The sequence below is a fragment of the Pyrus communis genome, chromosome 3 (genome assembly GCF_041283825.1).
Source record: "Pyrus communis isolate YQ-2024b chromosome 3, ASM4128382v1, whole genome shotgun sequence".
In the NCBI taxonomy this organism is placed as follows: Eukaryota; Viridiplantae; Streptophyta; class Magnoliopsida; order Rosales; family Rosaceae; genus Pyrus; species Pyrus communis.
The window spans coordinates 29163364-29184363 of NC_142567.1; the positions used below are offsets into that span (position 1 = coordinate 29163364).

The 21000-nt window shown below is 39.6% G+C and overlaps 2 protein-coding genes across 4 annotated transcripts; both read left to right on the forward strand.

Moving 5' to 3' along the window:
- The first annotated feature begins 282 nt into the window (after positions 1-282).
- LOC148698286 (uncharacterized) lies at positions 283-8096 on the forward strand. Its single transcript, XM_088691765.1, has 7 exons — positions 283-503; positions 581-780; positions 865-1309; positions 1406-1765; positions 1839-2017; positions 2130-5093; positions 5361-8096. Exons 1-7 carry the CDS (start codon positions 302-304, stop codon positions 7944-7946), a joined length of 6936 nt encoding a protein of 2311 aa, XP_088547891.1. The 5' UTR covers positions 283-301; the 3' UTR covers positions 7947-8096.
- A 6534-nt stretch (positions 8097-14630) lies between these two features.
- Positions 14631-20412, forward strand: LOC137715303 (ETHYLENE INSENSITIVE 3-like 3 protein). 3 transcript variants are annotated; one of them, XM_088691766.1, is made up of 3 exons: positions 14631-15065; positions 15656-17468; positions 19816-20412. In XM_088691766.1, the coding sequence occupies exons 1-2, from the start codon at positions 15031-15033 to the stop codon at positions 17433-17435; spliced, it is 1815 nt and encodes a 604-aa protein (XP_088547892.1). In that variant the 5' UTR covers positions 14631-15030; the 3' UTR covers positions 17436-17468; positions 19816-20412. The 3 variants fall into 3 exon arrangements, with proteins under 3 accessions (XP_088547892.1, XP_068310684.2, XP_088547893.1); XM_068454583.2 differs by lacking the exon at positions 19816-20412 and adding an exon at positions 17678-17777; XM_088691767.1 differs by having other exon boundaries at positions 14897-15065; positions 19873-20412.
- Positions 20413-21000: the final 588 nt, after the last annotated feature.

Below are 21000 nucleotides of genomic sequence, written 5' to 3' on the forward strand. Positions count from 1 at the left end.
CTTGCTCCAATTTCAGCCTTCTAGATTTGGAGCTGCATTTGAAATATCAGGTTTTCCCATCATCGGTTTCTTATCTTCGTTCTTCTCACTGTCCTTAGTGGATAGTTGCACAAATGCCCTTGTTTTCGTGTAATAACAAACAATGATACAAACAAGAGTTCGGTTTCTAGAACTGTAGATTTGGGTTTATCACCAATTGTGGTTATAAACCTTAACTGGGAGTTAGAACTAGAACAAAGTTGAACTCGGTTTGTTATTTGATCTCAATAGGCACCGCCAGAACGCTTGAACAACAAGGGAGATGGACCCTGGAAAATCAGTAGAAGACCAGTTCTCCAGGCTGCATCCATGCCTTCCACTGAATACAAGAATTGCGATAGTAGGCGGTGGTCCAAGTGGTTTATCATCTGCTTATGCACTGGTGAAGCTTGGTTACAGCAATGTGACCGTGTTAGAGAAGCACCATACTGTTGGTGGCATGTGTGAATCAGTCGATATTGAAGGTGAGAAACATAAGACTGTCTTTTGTGCCTGCTTTGTTATGTAATTGAGTTTGACAACATGTACACTATCTTAACAGGGAAAATTTATGATCTCGGTGGTCAAGTTCTTGCTGCAAACAGCGCCCCTGTCATCTTTCACTTGGCAAAGGAGACTGGATCTGAACTAGTAGAAATGGACTCCCACAAGCTTGCGCTTATTGACAAATCAGGGCAGTATCAAGATATTAAAGTTGCAGATGATTATGTATCGGTGATCTCACTGACGTTGGAACTCCAGGTTGGTACCTAGTATCTTACACCCTGTTTTATTTCTTGATTTCTCTGCTCCGTAATACTGATATCTCCATTTTACCTTTGATAGGATAAGGCAGCAAAGTCGGGTCGGATTGGGGTCCATGCTGTGAGTGAATATGCGTCAGACTTAACTCCTGTATATCTTGAACGTCAAGGATTTAGTTCTATTCCCAAATCTGTGGCTTATGGATACACGGCTTCTGGTTATGGGTTTGTTCAAGACATGCCTTATGCCTACATTCATGAGTTCACACGAACTTCCATGGCTGGAAAAATTCGCCGTTTCAAAGGTGGATATACAAGTCTTTGGGAGAAGATCAGTAAATCACTCCCAATGGTTCACTGCAACACCGAAGTGTTGGCAATCAGACGCTATTCCGATAGTGTCAGTGTTGACGTAAAAAGTTGTGATGGAGAAGTTAAAGCTCTGGAATTTGATAAGATCATCATTTCTGGTTCCTTCCCTTTAAATAACGGAAAAATTTACAGATCACCACCTTCACATCCAACAGGTTTATTTTTTACTGCCGCTCCCTTTTTCTTCATTTATTATCATTGCTATTCCTTCTTATCTTCTTTGTATGCCTAACAAAGAATTCTCGTAACAGAACGTGGAAGTGAAGTAATGGAGATGGGTGATGTTGAAAAGGAGTTGTTCAGTAAAGTACAGACAATTGACTACTACACTACAGTTTTGAAGGTTAAAGGGATCGAAGATATGCCGATAGGCTTCTACTACTTTGAAGAATATATGAGCAATCCTGCAACAATTGGAAATCCAGTTGCAATGCAAAAGTTCTATGCTGACACTGATGTTTTATTATTCTGGTCTTATGGAAATTCTGTTGATGTTATGGGACCAACTGTGACAGAGCTTGCAATTGATGCTGCCAAGCTTATAGGAGCACAAGTTACAGAGGTGGTTCTCCAACGACGATTTAAGTATTTTCCTCACGTTGGCAGCCAAGGTACGTAATGATTTGCTTTTACACCATCTATCCCTGCCGATTAGGAATGCTAAGTTTAGTTTTTTCTATACAGAGATGAAGGATGGCTTTTATGAGAAATTGGAATCTGAACTTCAAGGCTTCAGGAACACTTACTATGTCGGCGGTCTTATGGCTTTTGAACTGACGGAGAGAAATTCGTCATATGCTATGGGTTTAGTCTGCAAGCACTTTGCAAATGACAACCCTGTGCCAAAGTTTCCTTATGCTAAGGTAACCCCACATCTAAATATTCAGTGTAATGCATACAAAGTTCAAATTGAACGAATGGAAAATCAGATTTGATGAAAAATTCCTTACATAGTATAAACACGTCTCTTGGCAGAGTTTGTTTGCATTGCAACAACAGTGGGGAGGAAGCCCTAAAAGCATGACTGAATTACCAGGAGTGGAGTTCCCGAATCTATCTTCCCTTGATGGCTATCTGAAGCACTGGGGAGCTCACGGAGTCACTCAAAACAACACACTCTATACTTGGATCAATGAAGAAGGAGCAGTAGTGAGCCAGCGAACTTATGCAGAACTTCATGCCAATGCTTCTTGCATTGCTCAAAAGCTCTTGACATGCAAGAAACCAAGAATCAGGCCTCGTGACAGGGTTCTCCTGGTCCATGTCCCAGGTCTGGACTTCGTAGATGCTTTCTTTGGGTGCTTAAGAGCTAACGTCTTACCAGTCCCAGTTCTACCTCCAGATCCTTTACAAAGAGGCGGTCAAGCACTTTTGAAGATTGAAAACATTGCTAAATCATGTGGTGCAGTAGCAATTCTTTCTACCATTAGTTATCATTGGGCTGTCCAGGCAGGTTCTGTTAAAAATATAATCTCATTGACAGCTAAAAAGCCAAATTCCACAGCTCGGTGGCCCAATCTTCCTTGGTTACATACAGATTCTTGGATTAAGAACTCCAAGAATGTGGTTTTGGAGGATTTCAAAGATGAATTTGAACCACAGCCCAACGAAGTATCCTTTCTGCAGTTCACATCTGGTTCGACTGGCGATGCTAAAGGAGTCATGATAACTCACGGTGGGCTCATTCACAATGTGAAGTTGATGCGAAGGAGGTACAAGAGCACCTCAAAGACAGTTCTAGTTAGCTGGCTGCCTCAGTACCATGACATGGGGCTGATCGGAGGACTTTTCACAGCTCTTGTTAGTGGTGGAACTGCAGTTTTATTTTCCCCATTGACGTTCATCAGGAACCCATTATTGTGGCTCCAAATCATGAGCAAATATCAGGCTACTCACAGTGCTGGCCCCAATTTTGCCGTTGAGCTAGTCGTTCGAAGGCTGGAGTCGGAGAAAAACAGGAAATACGACCTTTCTTCCATGAAATTCCTGATGGTTGCTGCTGAACCAGTTAGGCAGAAAACTCTGAAAAGATTTGTTGAGCTCACACGTCAATTTGGTTTTTCTCAAGAGGTGATGGCACCTGGCTATGGCTTGGCAGAAAATTGTGTGTTTGTCAGTTGTGCATATGGTGAAGGGAGGCCTATCATGGTAGATTGGCAAGGAAGAGTTTGTTGTGGGTATGTTAATCCCGATGATGAAGATGTTGACATCAGAATAGTTGATCCAGAGAAATGTGAGGAGCTCAAAGAAGTAGGAAAGGAAGGAGAGATATGGATCAGCAGTCCCAGTGCTGGAATTGGGTACTGGGGTAGGGAAGAACTAAGCCAGAAAACTTACAGAAACAAGCTTCCTGACTATCCTGGACGCATCTACACTAGAACGGGGGACTTGGGACGGATAATTGACAGAAAATTGTTCATCACTGGAAGAATCAAGGATCTCATCATTGTAGCTGGAAGGAACATTTACTCAGCAGATGTAGAGAAGACAGTGGAGAGCGCATCAGAAGTTGTACGCCCAGGTTGTTGTGCTGTGATTGCTGTCCCGATGGAAATCCTATCAATGAAAGGTATTTCTGTTCCAGATAATGTTGACCAGGTTGGTTTGGTTGTAATTGCGGAGGTTAGGGATGGTAAACCTGTTGGCAAGGATGTTGTTGAACAAATTCAAGCTCGTGTTGCAGAAGAACATGGGGTTACCATTGCTTCTGTCGAGATGATCAGGCCAAAAAGCATTAGTAAGACAACGTCAGGAAAAATCAAAAGATTCGAATGCCTCCAACAGTTTACTGATGGAACATTGAACGTTGTTCCAGAACCAATTCTAATAAAGAAAAAACTGATGCGGTCCTTCACTACAGGAACATGCAAGGAGGGAATAACCCCTCGTCCTCAGTTTGTGAGAGGTTCTCCACTACCAAGCCCCAAGATCAGTAATAAAGATATTGTAGACTTCTTGAAACGCCTGGTTTCCGAGCAGACTGGTATTTCAATCAACAAAATCTCAAATACTAAAAGTCTAGTGTCTTATGGAATCGATTCAATTGGTGTGGTCAGAGCAGCTCAAAAACTTTCTGACTTTCTTGGAGTGCCGGTAGGAGCTGTGGATATTTTCACTGCAACTTGCATTGCAGACTTGGCAAGCTTCTCGGAGAATCTGGTAATGAATTCCCAACCTCAACTGTCAACAACTCCATCCAATGTTCCACAGCTTGAGACTGAGACTGATTCTGCTGAGTTTGTGATGGAGCTTCCCGAATCTCACCACTTGGTGATCTGGTCATTCCAACTTCTGGCTCTTATTTATGTTGCTTTTATGCTCGCCATTCCTGCATACTTATCCGTATCTGCCTTTATGAATTGCGTCTCAGCCACCCATGCATTGGTAGAAGGAATTCCCTACTTAGATTATTTGACCCTTCTGACTTTTGCTCCCCTTGCTTGGATCTTCTGCATACTTTCTACCTGTGTTTCAATTGCTTTCTTGGGGAACTCTTTCTTAAAACCAAATTTTGCCCTGAACCCCGAGGTTTCCATCTGGTCTGTGGATTTTGTTAAATGGTGGGCTTTTTACAAGGCCCAAGAAGTTGCTTCAAAAGTTTTGGCAGAGCATCTGCGAGGAACCGTGTTCCTCAAGTTTTGGTTTGAGATGCTTGGAGCTAGGATTGGATCCTCAGTTTTGCTTGATACAGTTGATATAACAGACCCGTCTCTGGTTTCAATTGGAGATGGAGTGGTGATCGCAGAAGGGGCCTTGATTCAAAGTCACGAAGTTAAGAATGGAGTGTTAAGCTTCCTCCCAATAAGAATTGGCCAAAACTCATCAGTTGCCCCTTACGCGGTTGTCCAAAAAGGAACTATTCTGGGAGAAGAGCTTGAGGTAATGGCCTTGCAAAAATCTGGAGGTAAATCTGCTGTCAAGGCTACAAATCTTCAGAATGTAAGTCGTTTCTTCTGCATGATTATCCAACCATCATGAATTCTAATCTTTTTTTTAAATCATGATTAGTTTTTTCTTATCTCGTAATTATTTTGAAATTAAATTTTTTAATTTCCTTGCCTATGGAGCTGATTTACACTGATTATATATAGATATTCGAGGTACAACACTGTTGTATAGTTTATTTATATTAATTCATGAATGCTTTTTCATCCAATCAAACTTAGAAACTGATATCAATCAATTGTTTTCTTTACATGATTTCAGGGTAAAATGCTACCAAATGTTACGAAGGAAACTCAAGATGCGGTTGTTTACCAGTTCATAGGCATCTACATAGTTGGGTTGCTTAGTACTCTTTCAGCTTCTATTGTGTACTTGGTCTACATTTGGATGTCTCAGAAGCCTCTTTCCCCTCAAGAATTTGCATTTGCTTGCTTATTTGGGGCTTTTCACTGGATGCCTTACACCGTCATAGCGTATGCCACCATGTTTTCTAATGTCCCATTAGGCATAATTTATTCATCCATCTCATTGGCGGTCGCGTATTTGGCTTATGGCATAGTACTCAGCTTCCTCACAGGCGCTTTGACCCGTCTTATTTCTAGTAACCAAGAGAAAAAGACGACCCATTTTAGAACATGGCTTTGCCATCGAATCACCATTGCCTGCCACCTCAGATTTGCTAAGCTCCTGTCTGGAACCGAAGCCTTCTGCATGTATATGCGCCTTCTCGGTGCAAAGGTTGGGAAACATTGTTCTGTCAGGGCCATCAACCCAATTTCAGACCCGAAATTGATTTCACTCGGCTCTGGTGTCCATCTTGGTGATTTCAGTCGGATCATTGCTGGGTATTATTCCTCTCATGGGTTTGTTAGTGGGAAAGTTGAGGTGCATGATAATTCGGTAGTTGGGAGTGAAAGTGTAGTCCTTCCTGGTTCAGTTCTTCAGAAAGATGTTATTCTTGGTGCACTTTCAGTTGCACCGGTGAATTCAGTGCTCCAAGCGGGTGGTGTTTACATTGGGTCTCAAACTCCAATGATGATCAAGAACACCATGCATTCGTTGGACGATAGAATAGAAGAGATGGATATGAAATATAAGAAAATTGTCGGTAACCTTGCTGCAAATTTGGCTGCCACAACTCTGAAGGTTAAGTCAAGATATTTCCATCGAATCGGTGTTAGTGGGAAGGGAACCTTGAAGATCTATGACAACATCAAAGGCTTGCTAGACCACAAAATCTTCTGCCCAGGAAAGAGCTACCCTGTCATAGTTCGGCACAGCAACAGCTTGAGCGCTGATGATGATGCAAGGATTGATGCACGTGGTGCAGCTGTAAGAATACTTTCAGATGAAACTAGTGACTCTTCACTCTTTGACTTGACACTAAAGACAGGAAATGCATTCTACGCCCGCACAATTGCCGATTTTGCAACATGGCTTGTCTGTGGGCTTCCTGCACGGGAGGAGTATGTTAAGCGAGCCCCACATGTGCGTGATGCAGTATGGACTTCCTTGCGCCATGCAAACTCATATGCTGAACTACATTATTACTCGAATATATGCAGGCTGTTCCGGTTCGAAGATGGACAAGAAATGTATGTCAAGTTCAAGTTGAGGCCTTCTGACGAGAATATTAGTGAGGAAGCTGGTAAGGTGGAGCCAATTGGAATTCTTCCACCTGATACAGGTGCAATTCCGAGGAATGATAATGATACTCGTCCTCTACTTTTCCTTGCTGAAGATTTCCAAAGCCGTGTGAACGCCAAAGGAGTTCGTTATATTTTCCAGTTACAGGTCCGGCCAGTTCCACATGATGAAGCTGCGCGTGACATTGCACTTGACTGCACGAAACCATGGAGTGAGTCTGAGTTCCCATATATTGATGTTGGAGAGGTTAACATCAACCATAATCTGTCTGCAGAACAATCAGAACAGTTGGACTTCAATCCATTTCTTCGATGCCATGAAGTGGATGTCATCCGAGCTTCATCATGCTCCCAGAGTGCTTCTATTGATCATGGGCGTTCATTGATCTATGAGATATGCCAACACCTGAGGAACGGTGCACCCCTTCCAGAGGCATGGAAGATCTTCATAGAGCAATCCGATGTCAAAGTAGACCTCTCCGGTTGTCCGATGGCAGCAGCATTGATGAAAAAAGACACGCAAAACGTGACGTTGGAAAGAACTTTGTTTCAGACTCTGTGGGCCACTTTTGCTCAACCTCTACTACAAACAGTGCTGCCTCATTTCCTGCTGGCGTTAGTAATCTACGCTCCTTTGAACTGGATGCTGCACTTGAAGAATGCTCAAAAAGTCGCCCTGCATTGGTTGTTTCCATTGTTTTGGGTCTCTTCGGGTCTTTTGGCCGGATTAGCTTGTGTTGTGGCTAAATGGTTACTAGTCGGAAAGAAGAAAGAAGGGGAAACTGTGCATATTTGGAGCATAGGGGTTTTTCTGGACACTACATGGCAGGCATTTAGAACCCTAGTTGGGAGCTATTTCGCAGAAATGACAAGCGGATCAATTTTCTTCGTGCTGTGGATGAAGCTTATGGGTTCGGAGATTGAGCTGGACCAAGGCGCCTATGTAGACAGCATGGGAGCTTTGTTAAACCCGGAAATGGTGGAGATCGAGAGAGGCGGGTGCGTGGGACGAGAAGCTCTTCTGTTTGGACACATATACGAAGGTGATGAGGGGAAAGTGAAGTTTGGAAGGATCAGTGTAGGAGAAGGTGGGTTTGTAGGGAGTAGAGCAATAGCAATGCCAGGAGTGAGAGTGGAAGTTGGGGGAAGTCTCAGTGCTCTCTCACTTGCCATGAAAGAAGAAATTATCATGTCAAGGTGAACAGGGTTTTGATGCAATTACATATATTTTATACTATGATAAATAAAACAGTTGCAACCCAATTTTAGACCTGGCAATATGTCGTGTTTTATCGTGCTCATGTGCGAAAGTTGTCTTAAATACATTCGTTAACTTATTGTGTCAAAATACTCAAGCTCGTTGGCAAATTTTACATGTCATGTCGTTTTTCACCTTGCTTTCTCATCTTTCTATTCAACCAAACAACAAAACATAAATAAAAGAATCTTATTACACGATAAAATTTTATGTCTAACTCGTTACATAATAATGAAATAAAAAAAAATTCTTTACACAGTAAAGTCCCTCAAGGTAATTCTCCAAAAGAGATATATCTAGAAAATACACAGAATGTATCAGAAAGCATTAGTGTTACTATCTTGCGAAATTATGTTTCGTGAGTAAACATGACCTATAAAAATATGTACGTCAATATGACACTCTACCACTGAGTTATATCCCTTCTCTTATCTTTATCTCCTATCGAGAAATAAAACTGACTAATCTTAAAGCAAGGGGTCAAGAAACTTAATGACACTGTTTTTGAACAACTTAAAGTTGGGTCTTCTTTTTCTACTGTTACAGATACAATCAATTGTCAATTGTTCTTATCAGAATCAGAAATAAAATTGACTATGAATTTGCGTTATTCCATATTTCTGACTATTCCATATTTCTGACATTTTATCGTGTTAACCCATTATAAACCAAGCAAATAAAGCTCGACTCGAATCCTTGACTTTTCATGCGTATCGGGATGTCGTGTCGTACTTAATTTTTCTAAATATATGAGACCTCAACATTGGTGTAGTCTAGTTCATTATACTATATACTAATTGATGACACCTTAAGAAGTCGTGGACGTGGAGAAATTTTACACAGTCTGTTACACTAATTGTCATAATATAATTAATTTAATTTTTTTTCAAGTTTTCAACTAATTGTATCATGACACTTAGTATATCAGATTATATTCCCTTAGTATACCAGACTGTATTCCCAACCCACTGAAAAATCTCTCATGAATGTGGGATTCCAACATGACTTTGGTCTGAGTCATCTTTTCTATCAATATATATGTAAATCAATAAACATATATATATAAGGGCGGGATCCATGACACCACATTTTAGACACAAGTTTTAAATCATTGGATTAATTCATTTTAATTGACCATGTCAATTTAAATTTCTTTTATCTAAATAATTATTCATTAAAAAAATCCTTAATTAAGATTTTTATTATCTTTCCTCTGCCATTAATTGTGATTTTGTAGTTACCTAAAATTTAGAGAGAAAAAGTGGAGAGGGAAACTGAGAGAAAAGCTTGAAGAATTTTGTAATAGTATTTCTCATGCCTCACGCCTTTATTTATGGTATATACAGTCTTGCTCTCCTAAGATTTTCATTTTGAATCATTAGAAAACTCTTTTTTTTTTTTTTTTATTAAGTTGTTAAATATTTTAAGTCTAATTTTGTAGCTAATATGCATATGTTCTTCGAAACGAAGACCGAGAGCAGAACTATATATATGGATATAGTGATTTGCATGTGTCCCCATCTAGCAAATTGGGATGTCCGAAAGCAATCCATGGATCAAATTGTTATAAGAATATTAACTATGAATAATATGGATAAAATGACTCAGCTTGCACTAGAATACTTGATGCTTCCAGACCTCATTCCCAACTCAAGACAATGATCGATTCAAATGACGATATAATTAATAATTATTTACACCAATCGAATCAACTGCATTCTCGTTCCATCGCACACAAATTAGAAAGTTTATTGTGCTTTTGAAATTGCGTATGAAAGAGTTGATAGCACTTTCGGCAAAAACATGAGGGCTCATTCTTTAAAAGCGTTTACAGAGAAATGTTTTTGGATTCTAAAAGTACTCGTAGCAGAAAGAAACAATTCAAATGTTTTTTTAAAATTCACTTGTACTTTTGTTAATAATTGCTTCCAATAATATCTTCACCAAAAGCTCGTTCAGCTATTTTAAAAATACTTCTAAACAAACTCTAAGAATATTTTTAAATTACAAAAGTGATTTTCATAACGTGCAACCTCCCAATTGAATCATAAGCTTTCACGATATTTTCTTCCGCAGCTAGACATACAAACCTCCAAACTATCAAGAATTAGGTAGAGAGAGGTGATTAAGAAAGTAGAATTGCAGATTTGTATGTCTAGACATACAATTCTCTCTTTATATACATACTTGTGATAAATATTGTGTGAAAAAATGATGTCACGAATCTATCCTAGTGGTATTCCTTCCATTAATCATCGCAAATAAGTAGAAGAGTGTCATTAGGTACATTATTTCAGTGATCAATAAATTGATTTGAAATAAATTTAAAATTTTACACAATTAAACAAACAAGAGTAAATCTCCAAAAGACTACCATAAGCACAAACACATAATCACTACCAATATTGATCGATAACAATAAACGATAAAGGCAACAAAGCTATGTTGGCAACCCTCTAACGATAGTGTAGAATCCAATCTGAATATCAGCATGCATGCTAGGAAATGTTTATTGGATACGCCATGATTTAGTGGGTGACAATTGATTATTTTATTCCTCCAATAGTGCCTATGAAACCAGAAGAACAAAAAAAAACAGAGAGACATTGTGGTTGGTGGCGTGTAAATCCTGTATGTATTGTATAATATTATTATAATTACTTGGATAAATGATTTTTAAACCCCACTAATTAAGTTCTCGGTCTTAGTGATTTTTATCAACTCCAACTAATGGTTTTTGACTTTTTTTTAACTAAGTACATTCAATTAACTTCACTTAATACATTATAGATACGGTCAAGTGATATTCATTTTTACTAATGATCTCCCTCAACTCCAACTAATGGTGATTAACTAACTAGATTTAGTTAATGTCAGTTAATACATTATACATATGGTCAAGTGATATTCAAAATTGATTCAAACTTGTCATGCAATGTTACTGTGTGACTGAGAATGTAGTATTCGACAAAACTATCGTGAGATGAATATTTGCAAACCGTTATTATTGTACGATATTTCTAAAATTTCTCGACCTCATGACATTATTTTATAAATTCATTTTTGTCAGGCTATTAGTCACTTTGTTTAACCAAAAAATAAAAAGATGACATAAGTTGGAATTTCATGAAATTTATTACCCTCACCAACAACAAAATAAACAAATCAAGTCTACAACTGTCACATCCCGGCCCGAGGCGGATCACTTCCCTAACCCGCTTGTCACATCCCAACCCGGGGCGGATCACTTCCCGGGCCCGCTCCACCACCATAGCACGATATTGTCCGCTTTGGGCCCCGGCCACGCCTTCACGGTTTTGTTTTTTGGGAACTCACGAGCAACTTCCCAGTGGGTCACCCATCATGGGATTGCCCTAGCCCCCTTCTCGCTTAACTTCGGAGTTCCTACGGAACCCGAAGCCAGTGAGCTCCCAAAAGGCCTCGTGCTAGGTAAGGATGAGAATATACATTTAAGGATCACTCCCCTGGGCGATGTGGGATGTTACAATCCACCACCTTAGGGGCCCGACGTCCTCGTCGGCACACACGCGACCAGGGTTAGGCTCTAATATCAAATTGTCACATCCCAATTGTCACATCCCGACCCGAGGCGGATCACTTCCTCGGCCCGCTCCACCACCTAGCACGATATTGTCCGCTTTGGGCCCCGACCATGCCCTTACGGTTTTGTTTTTGGGAACTCACACGAGAACTTCCCGATAGGTCACCCATCTTGGGAGTGCTCTCGTGCGCTACTCGCTTAACTTCGGAGTTCCCATGGAACCCGAAGCCAGTGAGCTCCCAAAAGGCTTCGCGTTAGGTAAGGATGAGAATAAATATTTAAGGATCATTCCCCTGGGCGATGTGGGATGTCACAATCCACCCCCCTTAGGGGCCCGACGTCCTCGTCGGCACACACGCGACCAGGGTTAGGCTCTGATACCAAATTGTCACATCCCGGCCCAGGGCGGACCACTTCCCGGGCCCCACTCCACCGTAGCACAATATTGTCCGCTTTGGGCCTCGACCACGCCCTCACAGTTTTGTTTTTGGGAACTCACACGAGAACTTCCCGATGGGTCACCCATCCTAAGAATGCTCTCGCGCGCTACTCGCTTAACTTCGGAGTTCCCATGGAACCCGAAACCAGTGAGCTCCCAAAAGGCCTTGTGCTAGGTAGGGATGAGAATATACATATAAGGATCACTCCCCTGGGCGTTGTGGGATGTTACAATCCACCCTCCTTAGGGGCTCGACGTCCTCGTCGGCACACACGCGACCAGGGTTAGGCTCTGATACCAAATTGTCACATCCCGGCCCGGGGCGGATCACTTCCCGGGCCCGCTCCACCACCTAGCACGATATTGTCCGCTTTGGGCCCCGACCACGCCCTCACGATTTTGTTTCTGGGAACTCACACGAGAATTTCCCGATGGGTCACCCATCCTGGGAGTGCTCTCGTGCGCTACTCGCTTAACTTTGGAGTTCCCATGGAACCCGAAGCCAGTGAGCTCCCAAAAGGCCTCGCGTTAGGTAGGGATGAGAATAAATATTTAAGGATCACTCTCCTGGGCGATGTGGGATGTCACACCGCTCCACCACCGTAGCACGATATTGTCTGCTTTGAGCCCCCAGCACACCCTCACGGTTTTGTTTCTGGGAACTCACACGAGAACTTCCCAGTGGGTCACCCATCATGGGAGTGCTCTCGTGCACTACTCACTTAACTTCGGAGTTCCAACGGAACCCGAAGCTAGCGAGCTCCCAAAATGCCTCGTGCTAGGTAGAGATGGGAATATACATTTAAGGATCACTCTCTTGGGTGATGTGGGATGTCATAATCCACCCCCTTAGGGGCCCGACATCCTCGTCGGCACATATGCGGCCAGGGTTAGGCTCTGATACCAAATTGTCACATCTCGGCCCGGGACGGATCACTTCCCGAGCCTGCTCCACCACCGTAGCACGATATTGTCCGTTTTGGGCCTCCAGCACACCCTCACGGTTTTGTTTTTGAGAACTCACACGAGAACTTCCTAGTGGGTCACCTATCATGGGAGTGCTCTCGCGCGCTACTCGCTTAACTTCGGAGTTCCAACGGAACCCGAAGCCAGTGAGCTCCCAAAAGGCCTCGTGCTAGGTAGGGATGACAATATACATTTAAGGATCATTCCCCTAGGCGATGTGAGATGTCACAACAACCGTTACCGAAAATGCATAATAATTACTTAGAGCTAGCTAGCTTGCAGTGTCACATTGAACCAAATCCATCTGCTGTTTGCTTTTGAAAACGTATTGATTAATTAAGAAGGAAACTTTTAAGGTTTAGGTTTTAGTTATTAAAATTATAAATAGAAGTCACCTATATAACAAGGATTAACGATCGATTTAATTAACAATTGACATAATAGGAATGTTGTTTTTTTTGTGATTGAATGGTCATATGTTGGATTTGTAGAAACAACATCTTTGTAAAGTAGGAGTAAGACAACGTAAGATAGACGTCCCCGTCCACTCCCCTACACACTCGCAAAGCAAAAATACTTGTTAGCTTAGGGTCGCCCTTTTAACCAAAGAGACCAGTGAGTAGCAGCATTGCACTTCCTAGTGCAACAAAGGACATCGTGAAAGTATTTCAATAAAGTTTGTGCCTCATCAAGCAAGTGCCCTCTCTGACAAATATAAGATCTCTCTTTTACAAATAGCTAGAAAAATGCTATTAGATTGTAGTATTAATTGTTGAAAAACATTAAACACTACTACACCTTTGCCAAATTATTACGTCACTATGCCGAGTTTTTGTATAGCGGTAATTGTTTTGATTTAGTTGAAATAGGTTCATTTTTAACCCCTCGTGTGTTATGATTATATATTTAAATATATATTATATATATGTTTTTTTTTTCCTTTCTTGGATCCCAATTAAGATATCTAGTAGTATTGACCATGTATGTAGACCAAATAACGGACAAATACATCGAGCTATTTTCTTCATATACCAGCTAGTAAATATGAAAAATAAAAAAAGAAATTTAATAAAAAATAAAAAATAAGGTTGTAAGTTGCTAATTGCTTAATTAGCGAGTGGTTAGTCATTTTTGTTTTCTTTTTTTCTTTTACAAATATAAAAAAGAAAGAAAAAAAATGGTAGCCTTATAAAATGATACATTGATTAGTTAATTTTTTGGTTAAATTAGTTAACTTCATTGTATGGTTAATATTTCTTTACACATTATGAATTTTACACACCACAAAAAAAAAAAACAATAAAAAAAATTGAAGAATAAAAAATACACTGTAGAATTGTACATAAAATATTAAAAAATAATTCACTCAAATTTCAAACGTAAAAATCGAGAATGCGCTCACATTAAAGAGAGGTTTAGAGCCATAAAGTATTTAGACGTGAGCCAAAATGTAACGCCTCAAATGTGTGGTCAGAACTTAACTAATAAATTTTCTATTAAAATAAAGTCAAAATGCAGAGATTATCATGTTAAACATAATTAGTGTATTAAGTGATATTAAAAATAAATAAATAAAAAAAAACAAAACCCTCTTGAAAAATCAAACAAAAACGACGGTCATCCACAAATTAATAATTTCCTAGACGCGATGCAGGGGATCGAGGCCGCTGTATTGGCAACTCAGAGGAGTTCTCATCCATTTGTGACGCCCTTTTTGTCGATTTTTCGGCCGACGAGCACAATTCCCAATTCGCAACTGGCATTTTAGCATCTCCATCGCTTTCTCTCTCTAAAAAATACATTTGCTTTCTCTTTCCTCTTTTAATTTCGCATTGAATTTTTTGCCCTTTTAATTTTCGGTACAGAATTTGTCCAGCCATTTTGTATCCAACCAGTTCCTTTTAGGGATTCAATTCCCCCATTTGGATTCGCCCTTCAGTCCCTTATATTCTCGGCCTCTTCTGAGAAGAGAGAGAATTCAGTGACATAAGAGAAGAAGAAGAAACAAAAGGTCAGATTTTTAAGGTTTGCAGCAATCTTTGGATGCAAATTAAGATTAGATGGGTGACGTCGGAGAGATTGGACCTGATATCAGGTAAGAATTTCAAATAATTTTCTTTTGGGTTTCATTTTTAATCATTTTTTGGTGTGCCCAGTACTTCAGTTTTAATGGGGTTTCTGTAAATTTTACTTTTTTTATGTTTCATAATTTTTTGATCATATTTCTTGTTTGTGGTTCTCTCCGAATTGTTTGCATGTTGATCGAAATCTGCTGTATTTAACGATATGAGGAATTGGGGATGTGGGTTTTTTTGTATATGTTCTATGTGTGTGAGATTTTGGATTTTATACTATTTCTTTCATTTGTTGTAATCTAATTGTGTAGGAACTATTAGAGGTAAATCATAGAAAAAGACGGTTTTTTTTTTTTTTTTTTTTTTTTGTTGATAAATGTTGGATTTGTATTGTCATAATTTCCCAAGCTCTGTTTGGCTGCTGAGAAAGTGTGGGGAAAAAAAAGAAGAGAAAGTGTCCACTTTACCAAGACTAATACAGCTGATTGCCTTTGATTGCTAAGAAAAAAAAAATTCGTTTCAATTTCTTGCCGTCAAGTACCTCAGCAACCAGACACAGCGGGTTATTGTAGTTTTACTGATTGGAGCATTTTTTTACTGCTAATGACAGTTCGGATATAGAAGAAGACTTGAGGTGCGATAATATTGCGGAGAAAGATGTCAGTGACGAAGAGATTGAATCGGAAGATTTGGAGATGCGAATGTGGAAGGATCGAATCAAACTCAAAAGGCTTAGAGAAAGACAGAAACTTGAAGCTCAACAAGCTGCTGAAAAGCAGAAGCCTAAGCAGACCTCTGATCAGGCTCGTAGGAAGAAAATGTCAAGAGCACAAGATGGGATTCTTAAGTATATGCTGAAGCTGATGGAAGTGTGCAAAGCTCGTGGTTTTGTGTATGGTATCATTCCTGAGAAGGGCAAGCCAGTGAGTGGTGCTTCAGATAACGTCAGGGCTTGGTGGAAAGAAAAGGTGAAGTTCGATAAGAATGGGCCTGCAGCCATAGCCAAGTATGAAGCGGAGTGTCTTGCCATGAGTGATGCAGATAATAATCGAAATGGGAATTCTCAGAGCATCCTCCAAGATCTACAAGATGCAACTCTTGGTTCTCTATTGTCTTCTTTGATGCAACACTGTGACCCCCCTCAAAGGAAGTATCCGTTAGAAAAGGGAGTTCCACCACCTTGGTGGCCGACAGGAAATGAAGATTGGTGGGTCAAATTAGGGCTAGCCCATGGTCAGAGTCCTCCTTATAAGAAGCCGCACGACCTAAAGAAGATGTGGAAAGTTGGAGTGCTAACTGCTGTGATAAAGCATATGTCACCTGATATTGCAAAGATAAGGAGGCACGTCCGCCAGTCAAAATGCTTACAGGATAAGATGACAGCAAAGGAGAGTGCAATTTGGTTAGGGGTTTTAAGCCGAGAAGAATCCCTCATTAGGCAGCCTAGTAGTGATAATGGGACATCTGGCATTATTGAGATGCCACAAAGTGGCCGTGGTGAAAAGCAAGCTGCTGCTAGCAGTAACAGTGACTATGATGTTGATGGTACTGATGATGGGTTTGGGTCGGTTTCTTCATCCAAAGATGATATGAGGAATCAGGTGACGGATGTAGAGCCATTGAGCAAACTACGCAATAATTCTCGTAATAATGTCCAAGATAAAGAGCATGGTGAAAAGAAACCGAGGAGAAAAAGGGCACGTGTCAGAGCAAGCCCTGTCGAACAACTTCCTGCTCCATCTCACAATGAGCATCTACATGTTCGAGGTGCATTGCCTGATATAAACCACACTGATGTACAGATGATTGGATTTCAGGTTCATGAGAATCAACAGGAAAATGGTGGCATTACAACTTTACGGCCGCTGGAGAATGATCTTGATGTCCAAGCACAAATACCAGCGCCTGAGTTTAACTACTACCCTGGTGTACCTTCTCAGAATGTAATTATGACACAGGGCATGCATGTTGGTGGAACACCCTTGCTTTATCATGGGGTGCAAGATGCTGACATGCATCACGGAGATACATTTAACCAGCATCATGGAGATACATTTAACCTCTATAATCCATCGGCACAATATCCCCCAAGTCAAGACCAGCAGCTGCCTCAGATTGTAATGAATAAACCGCAGATTATACCAACGAATGGAATCCATGTACCAGTACATAGAAATGGAAGTGAGATTGCTGGAGGAGATCCAAATTTTGTTCAAGACACATTTCAGAGTGAGCAAGACAGAACTGCCAATGCTAACTTTGGGTCTCCAATTGATAGCCTGTCATTAGATTATGGATTATTCAACAGCCCATTCAACTTTGGAATTGATGGCACCGGTTCATTAGATGATCTTGAACTCGAAGAAATGATGGAGTACTTTGCGGCATAGTCTATTAGATCCTATATCCGCATGGCTTAGATTGTAAGTCATGTTTCAGTCTTATATTCTACCCTTTTTTATAACCTGTGTTCAGAATTTGATCAAGTGATTCTTATTTGTCATTGTTTCTCTGGCATCTTGTTAATAACTAGGCTTAATAATTTGATCAAGATTCTTACTTCTCAGTGTCTCATGCTACCTGTCTATAACTTGTGTTCAGAATTTGATCTAGATCATTATTTTCGTTTTAGGGACTGGAAAAATGTTGCATTCATCCCCCAGCTGGGAATAAGTCTGTTGCTGTTTGTGTACAAATTCTTATATGGGTTTAATCATTCGTGTATTCCGAAACTTTAAGTTATGATTTTCTTTTTTTTTAGAACTCGTAATTCTCAAACCAAAGTGAATGACATCTGAATTTTCTCCAATAATCTTCAAAAAGAATGAAATGTCGGTTTCATGTAAATGAGTTGATCTCTTAGACTGGGTAAATGACTAAGTTATGATGATTTCTTCATTTCTTTGCACGAGATTACTTTTGATACAGCAATGCTGATATCTTGATGCTCATATTACGATGATTTCTTCATTTCACGAGATTACTTTTGATACAGCTATGCTCATATCTTGATGCTCATATTTGTAGCTGTGACTGTACTGCATCCATTTTATTTGTTTTTCCTGCAATTTGACTTCCGTTTTTGGCAATGTGCTTTATTCACAAATTCACAAAATGCCTGCTTTCGTATTAGTCCTTGCTCACAGTAAGGTGGAAATGGTATATGCTATTATGTTGTAGTATCTTTGTGTAAAGGAATTGAGCCTAGTTTCTTTAGCGTATAACCGAGGCATTCCCCCCTCCCCCGTATAGAATAGATCGAAGTTAGAAACGAATGACATCCTTTGAATTAGGATCATATGAAGGTAAGCAGACCAAATGATAGCATGCTAAAACACTAATCCCTTTAGAAAGATAGACATGGTTTTTAAGTTCAGTGGTTTTCAAGTCACAGCCAAACGGAAGTTGTTCCACCTGAACCCTAGTCCAACCTCCGATGTAAGGACCCAGCTTTACTCTGAGAGTGCCCTACAGATGACGTGGTCATGCATCAAGCTGAGGATTTTCTCCAACTTATGAGAAAACTATGCCGGCTAAGACCTGATCCATCCAAGGCATCCTTGAATCATATGAATATGTCTCTGATAGTTGCACCTTGCTTGATGATCAAGCCTCAGCAGTTTCATTGTGAGCTCAACTAGGTCAGATGAAAATCTAGATATCTTGACTAGGTGTTAGGTCCAAACACAAGATAATATGCTGGACCCTCTCGGGTGCTCAACCTATTTCACTCATCACGTTATCTGGTAATTTGCGTAATCGGTGAAAGAGCAAGAAGGGCATATGCACTCAGTTACAAGACAGATTCTTGTACAGGAATAGGAAAAATGAAGATTTTTAAAAGGAATTTTTTTACTATAGTTGTGATTTTGATTTCTTCTATACATGCCCCTATTTGTGTATTAAAAGGACTTAAGTAGAGCAACCTGACTGCATGTTACATCGCTGGTCCAACTACCCTCACAAAAACAAAAAAAAACGGGTGCTCGTGAATTTGAATACAGTTTCGCTTTGAATAATGCTATTCTTACCACATTAATATACCACATTAGTGTACCACATTATGTGGCATCTGATGGGACTGTCCACATCATCTAAATTAATCATAATTTAATTTAAATTAAAAACTATTTAATAAACCAATAATAAAAAAAAAAATCTGGAATTAAATAGTGATTGTGGCATACGAGAAGTCTCTCCTTCCTTCCTTCCTTCCTTCCTTCCCTGTTGCTTCTTCTCCCGTTTCTTCTTCCACCCCATTCTTTTGTTTCAGACCAGATTTTTTCACATTAGTGTGGATACCACAATCTCAATTAATTCTTAAAAGGAGTAGATGTTTAATCAACAAAATTGAAAAATGAAATGCCTATATCCAAACACTGCTTTCTAAAGCTATAAACCAGAAACCAATTTCTTCCAAGATTCAATCTTGCAATCCTGTGGCAACGCTTATAGCTCAAGAAGAATGCAGAGGAAGTTAAGCAAAAAGTGTCTAAAAAATTGAAGCAAAAATTGAATCTTCCAATATTCATAATCTGATCATGAACATGTTTCTACTTTTTTTCACATTTACAAGTTGTAGAACAATATTGATTGAACTGGTAAATCTACTGTATACAAAAAATGTCTAAAAAATTGAAGCAAAATCCAAATCAGAAAAAAAGTACAAAAAATCTTAGAACCAGAATGTTCGTCATCTAACTGCAGAAGCAACAGTATGAGCCCACCATTTGAGATTGTCTTTCATGTCAATTTCATTCTCCAATGCAGGAAACCTCCAATTCATTAATGGATTCTCTATCTTCCTCTTCTCCCTGATCTTTGCAGCCCAGGAATGATTCTCTCCAAGAACCCTTCTGGCAACACACCCTCCAAATCAAAGTCGTCAACTCCGAGGACCTGCTTTATTTTCGCATCAACCAACGGCTTCAACTCCATTACTTCGTCTGCTTCCACTAATGGCAAGGCTGCAGAAAAAAATCTGGGCTGAAACAAAAAAATGGCGTGGAAGAAGAAACGGGAGAAAAAGCAACATGGAAGGAAGGAAGGAAGGAGACTCCTCGTATGCCACAATCATTATTTAATTTCGTATTTTTTTTTATTATTGGTTTATTAAATGGTTTTTAATTTAAATTCAATTATGATTAATTTAGATGATGTGGACAGCCACATCAAATGCCACATAATGTGGTACATTAATGTGGTATATTTATGTGGTAAGAATAGCATTACTGTTTCGCTTTAGCCTCATGTATGTAAAATACTCAATGAACGTAGTCCCGCTCCTTTTGACCTCGTGAGAGTGTGACCAACTCTTTTGACATTATAAGTGTGATTAATCGCAGGATCTACTCAAAATTTTTCTCATCCTTTTTCTTCTCATCAATAATTTCATTGTTCCGAGGGCATAATTGTAATTAAAAGTGAAATAAAAAACCAGACCAGTGTGATCAACTGGGCCCCAGTTGAAATCATTGGACAAAGGCAGTTGTCTCTCCCCCTCACTGACAATGCTTTTTGAGAAATATTAAAAAAACATCTCAACAAATTAGATTCTTCATCGATGCCTTAATATCTTAAGTTTTTGTCATAATTTTATAGTATTAGTTTAAAAATTAACGTTAAAATATGAAATAGTAAAATATGAGTCACACTTTGACATAGTTTTTCACATTTCTCATGCTTTTGACGACGTCTTGTCCTGTGGCGATAACTTCAGGCCCAGACCCAACCCTTTCATTAATGGCATTGATTCAATGATTGTCTAAATTTCAAGAAATGTGTAGATAAAAACAAAAATGCATCCTCAATACATTTAATAATTTGATTTCCTCATCAGCCACATAAATCTCTCAACTATTTTTTATCGATGTGGACCAAAAATATAAGAAAAAAAAAATGTAAAAGGAAAAAATTGAAGAATAATGTTATTCATATCATATTTTTGTACTCCAT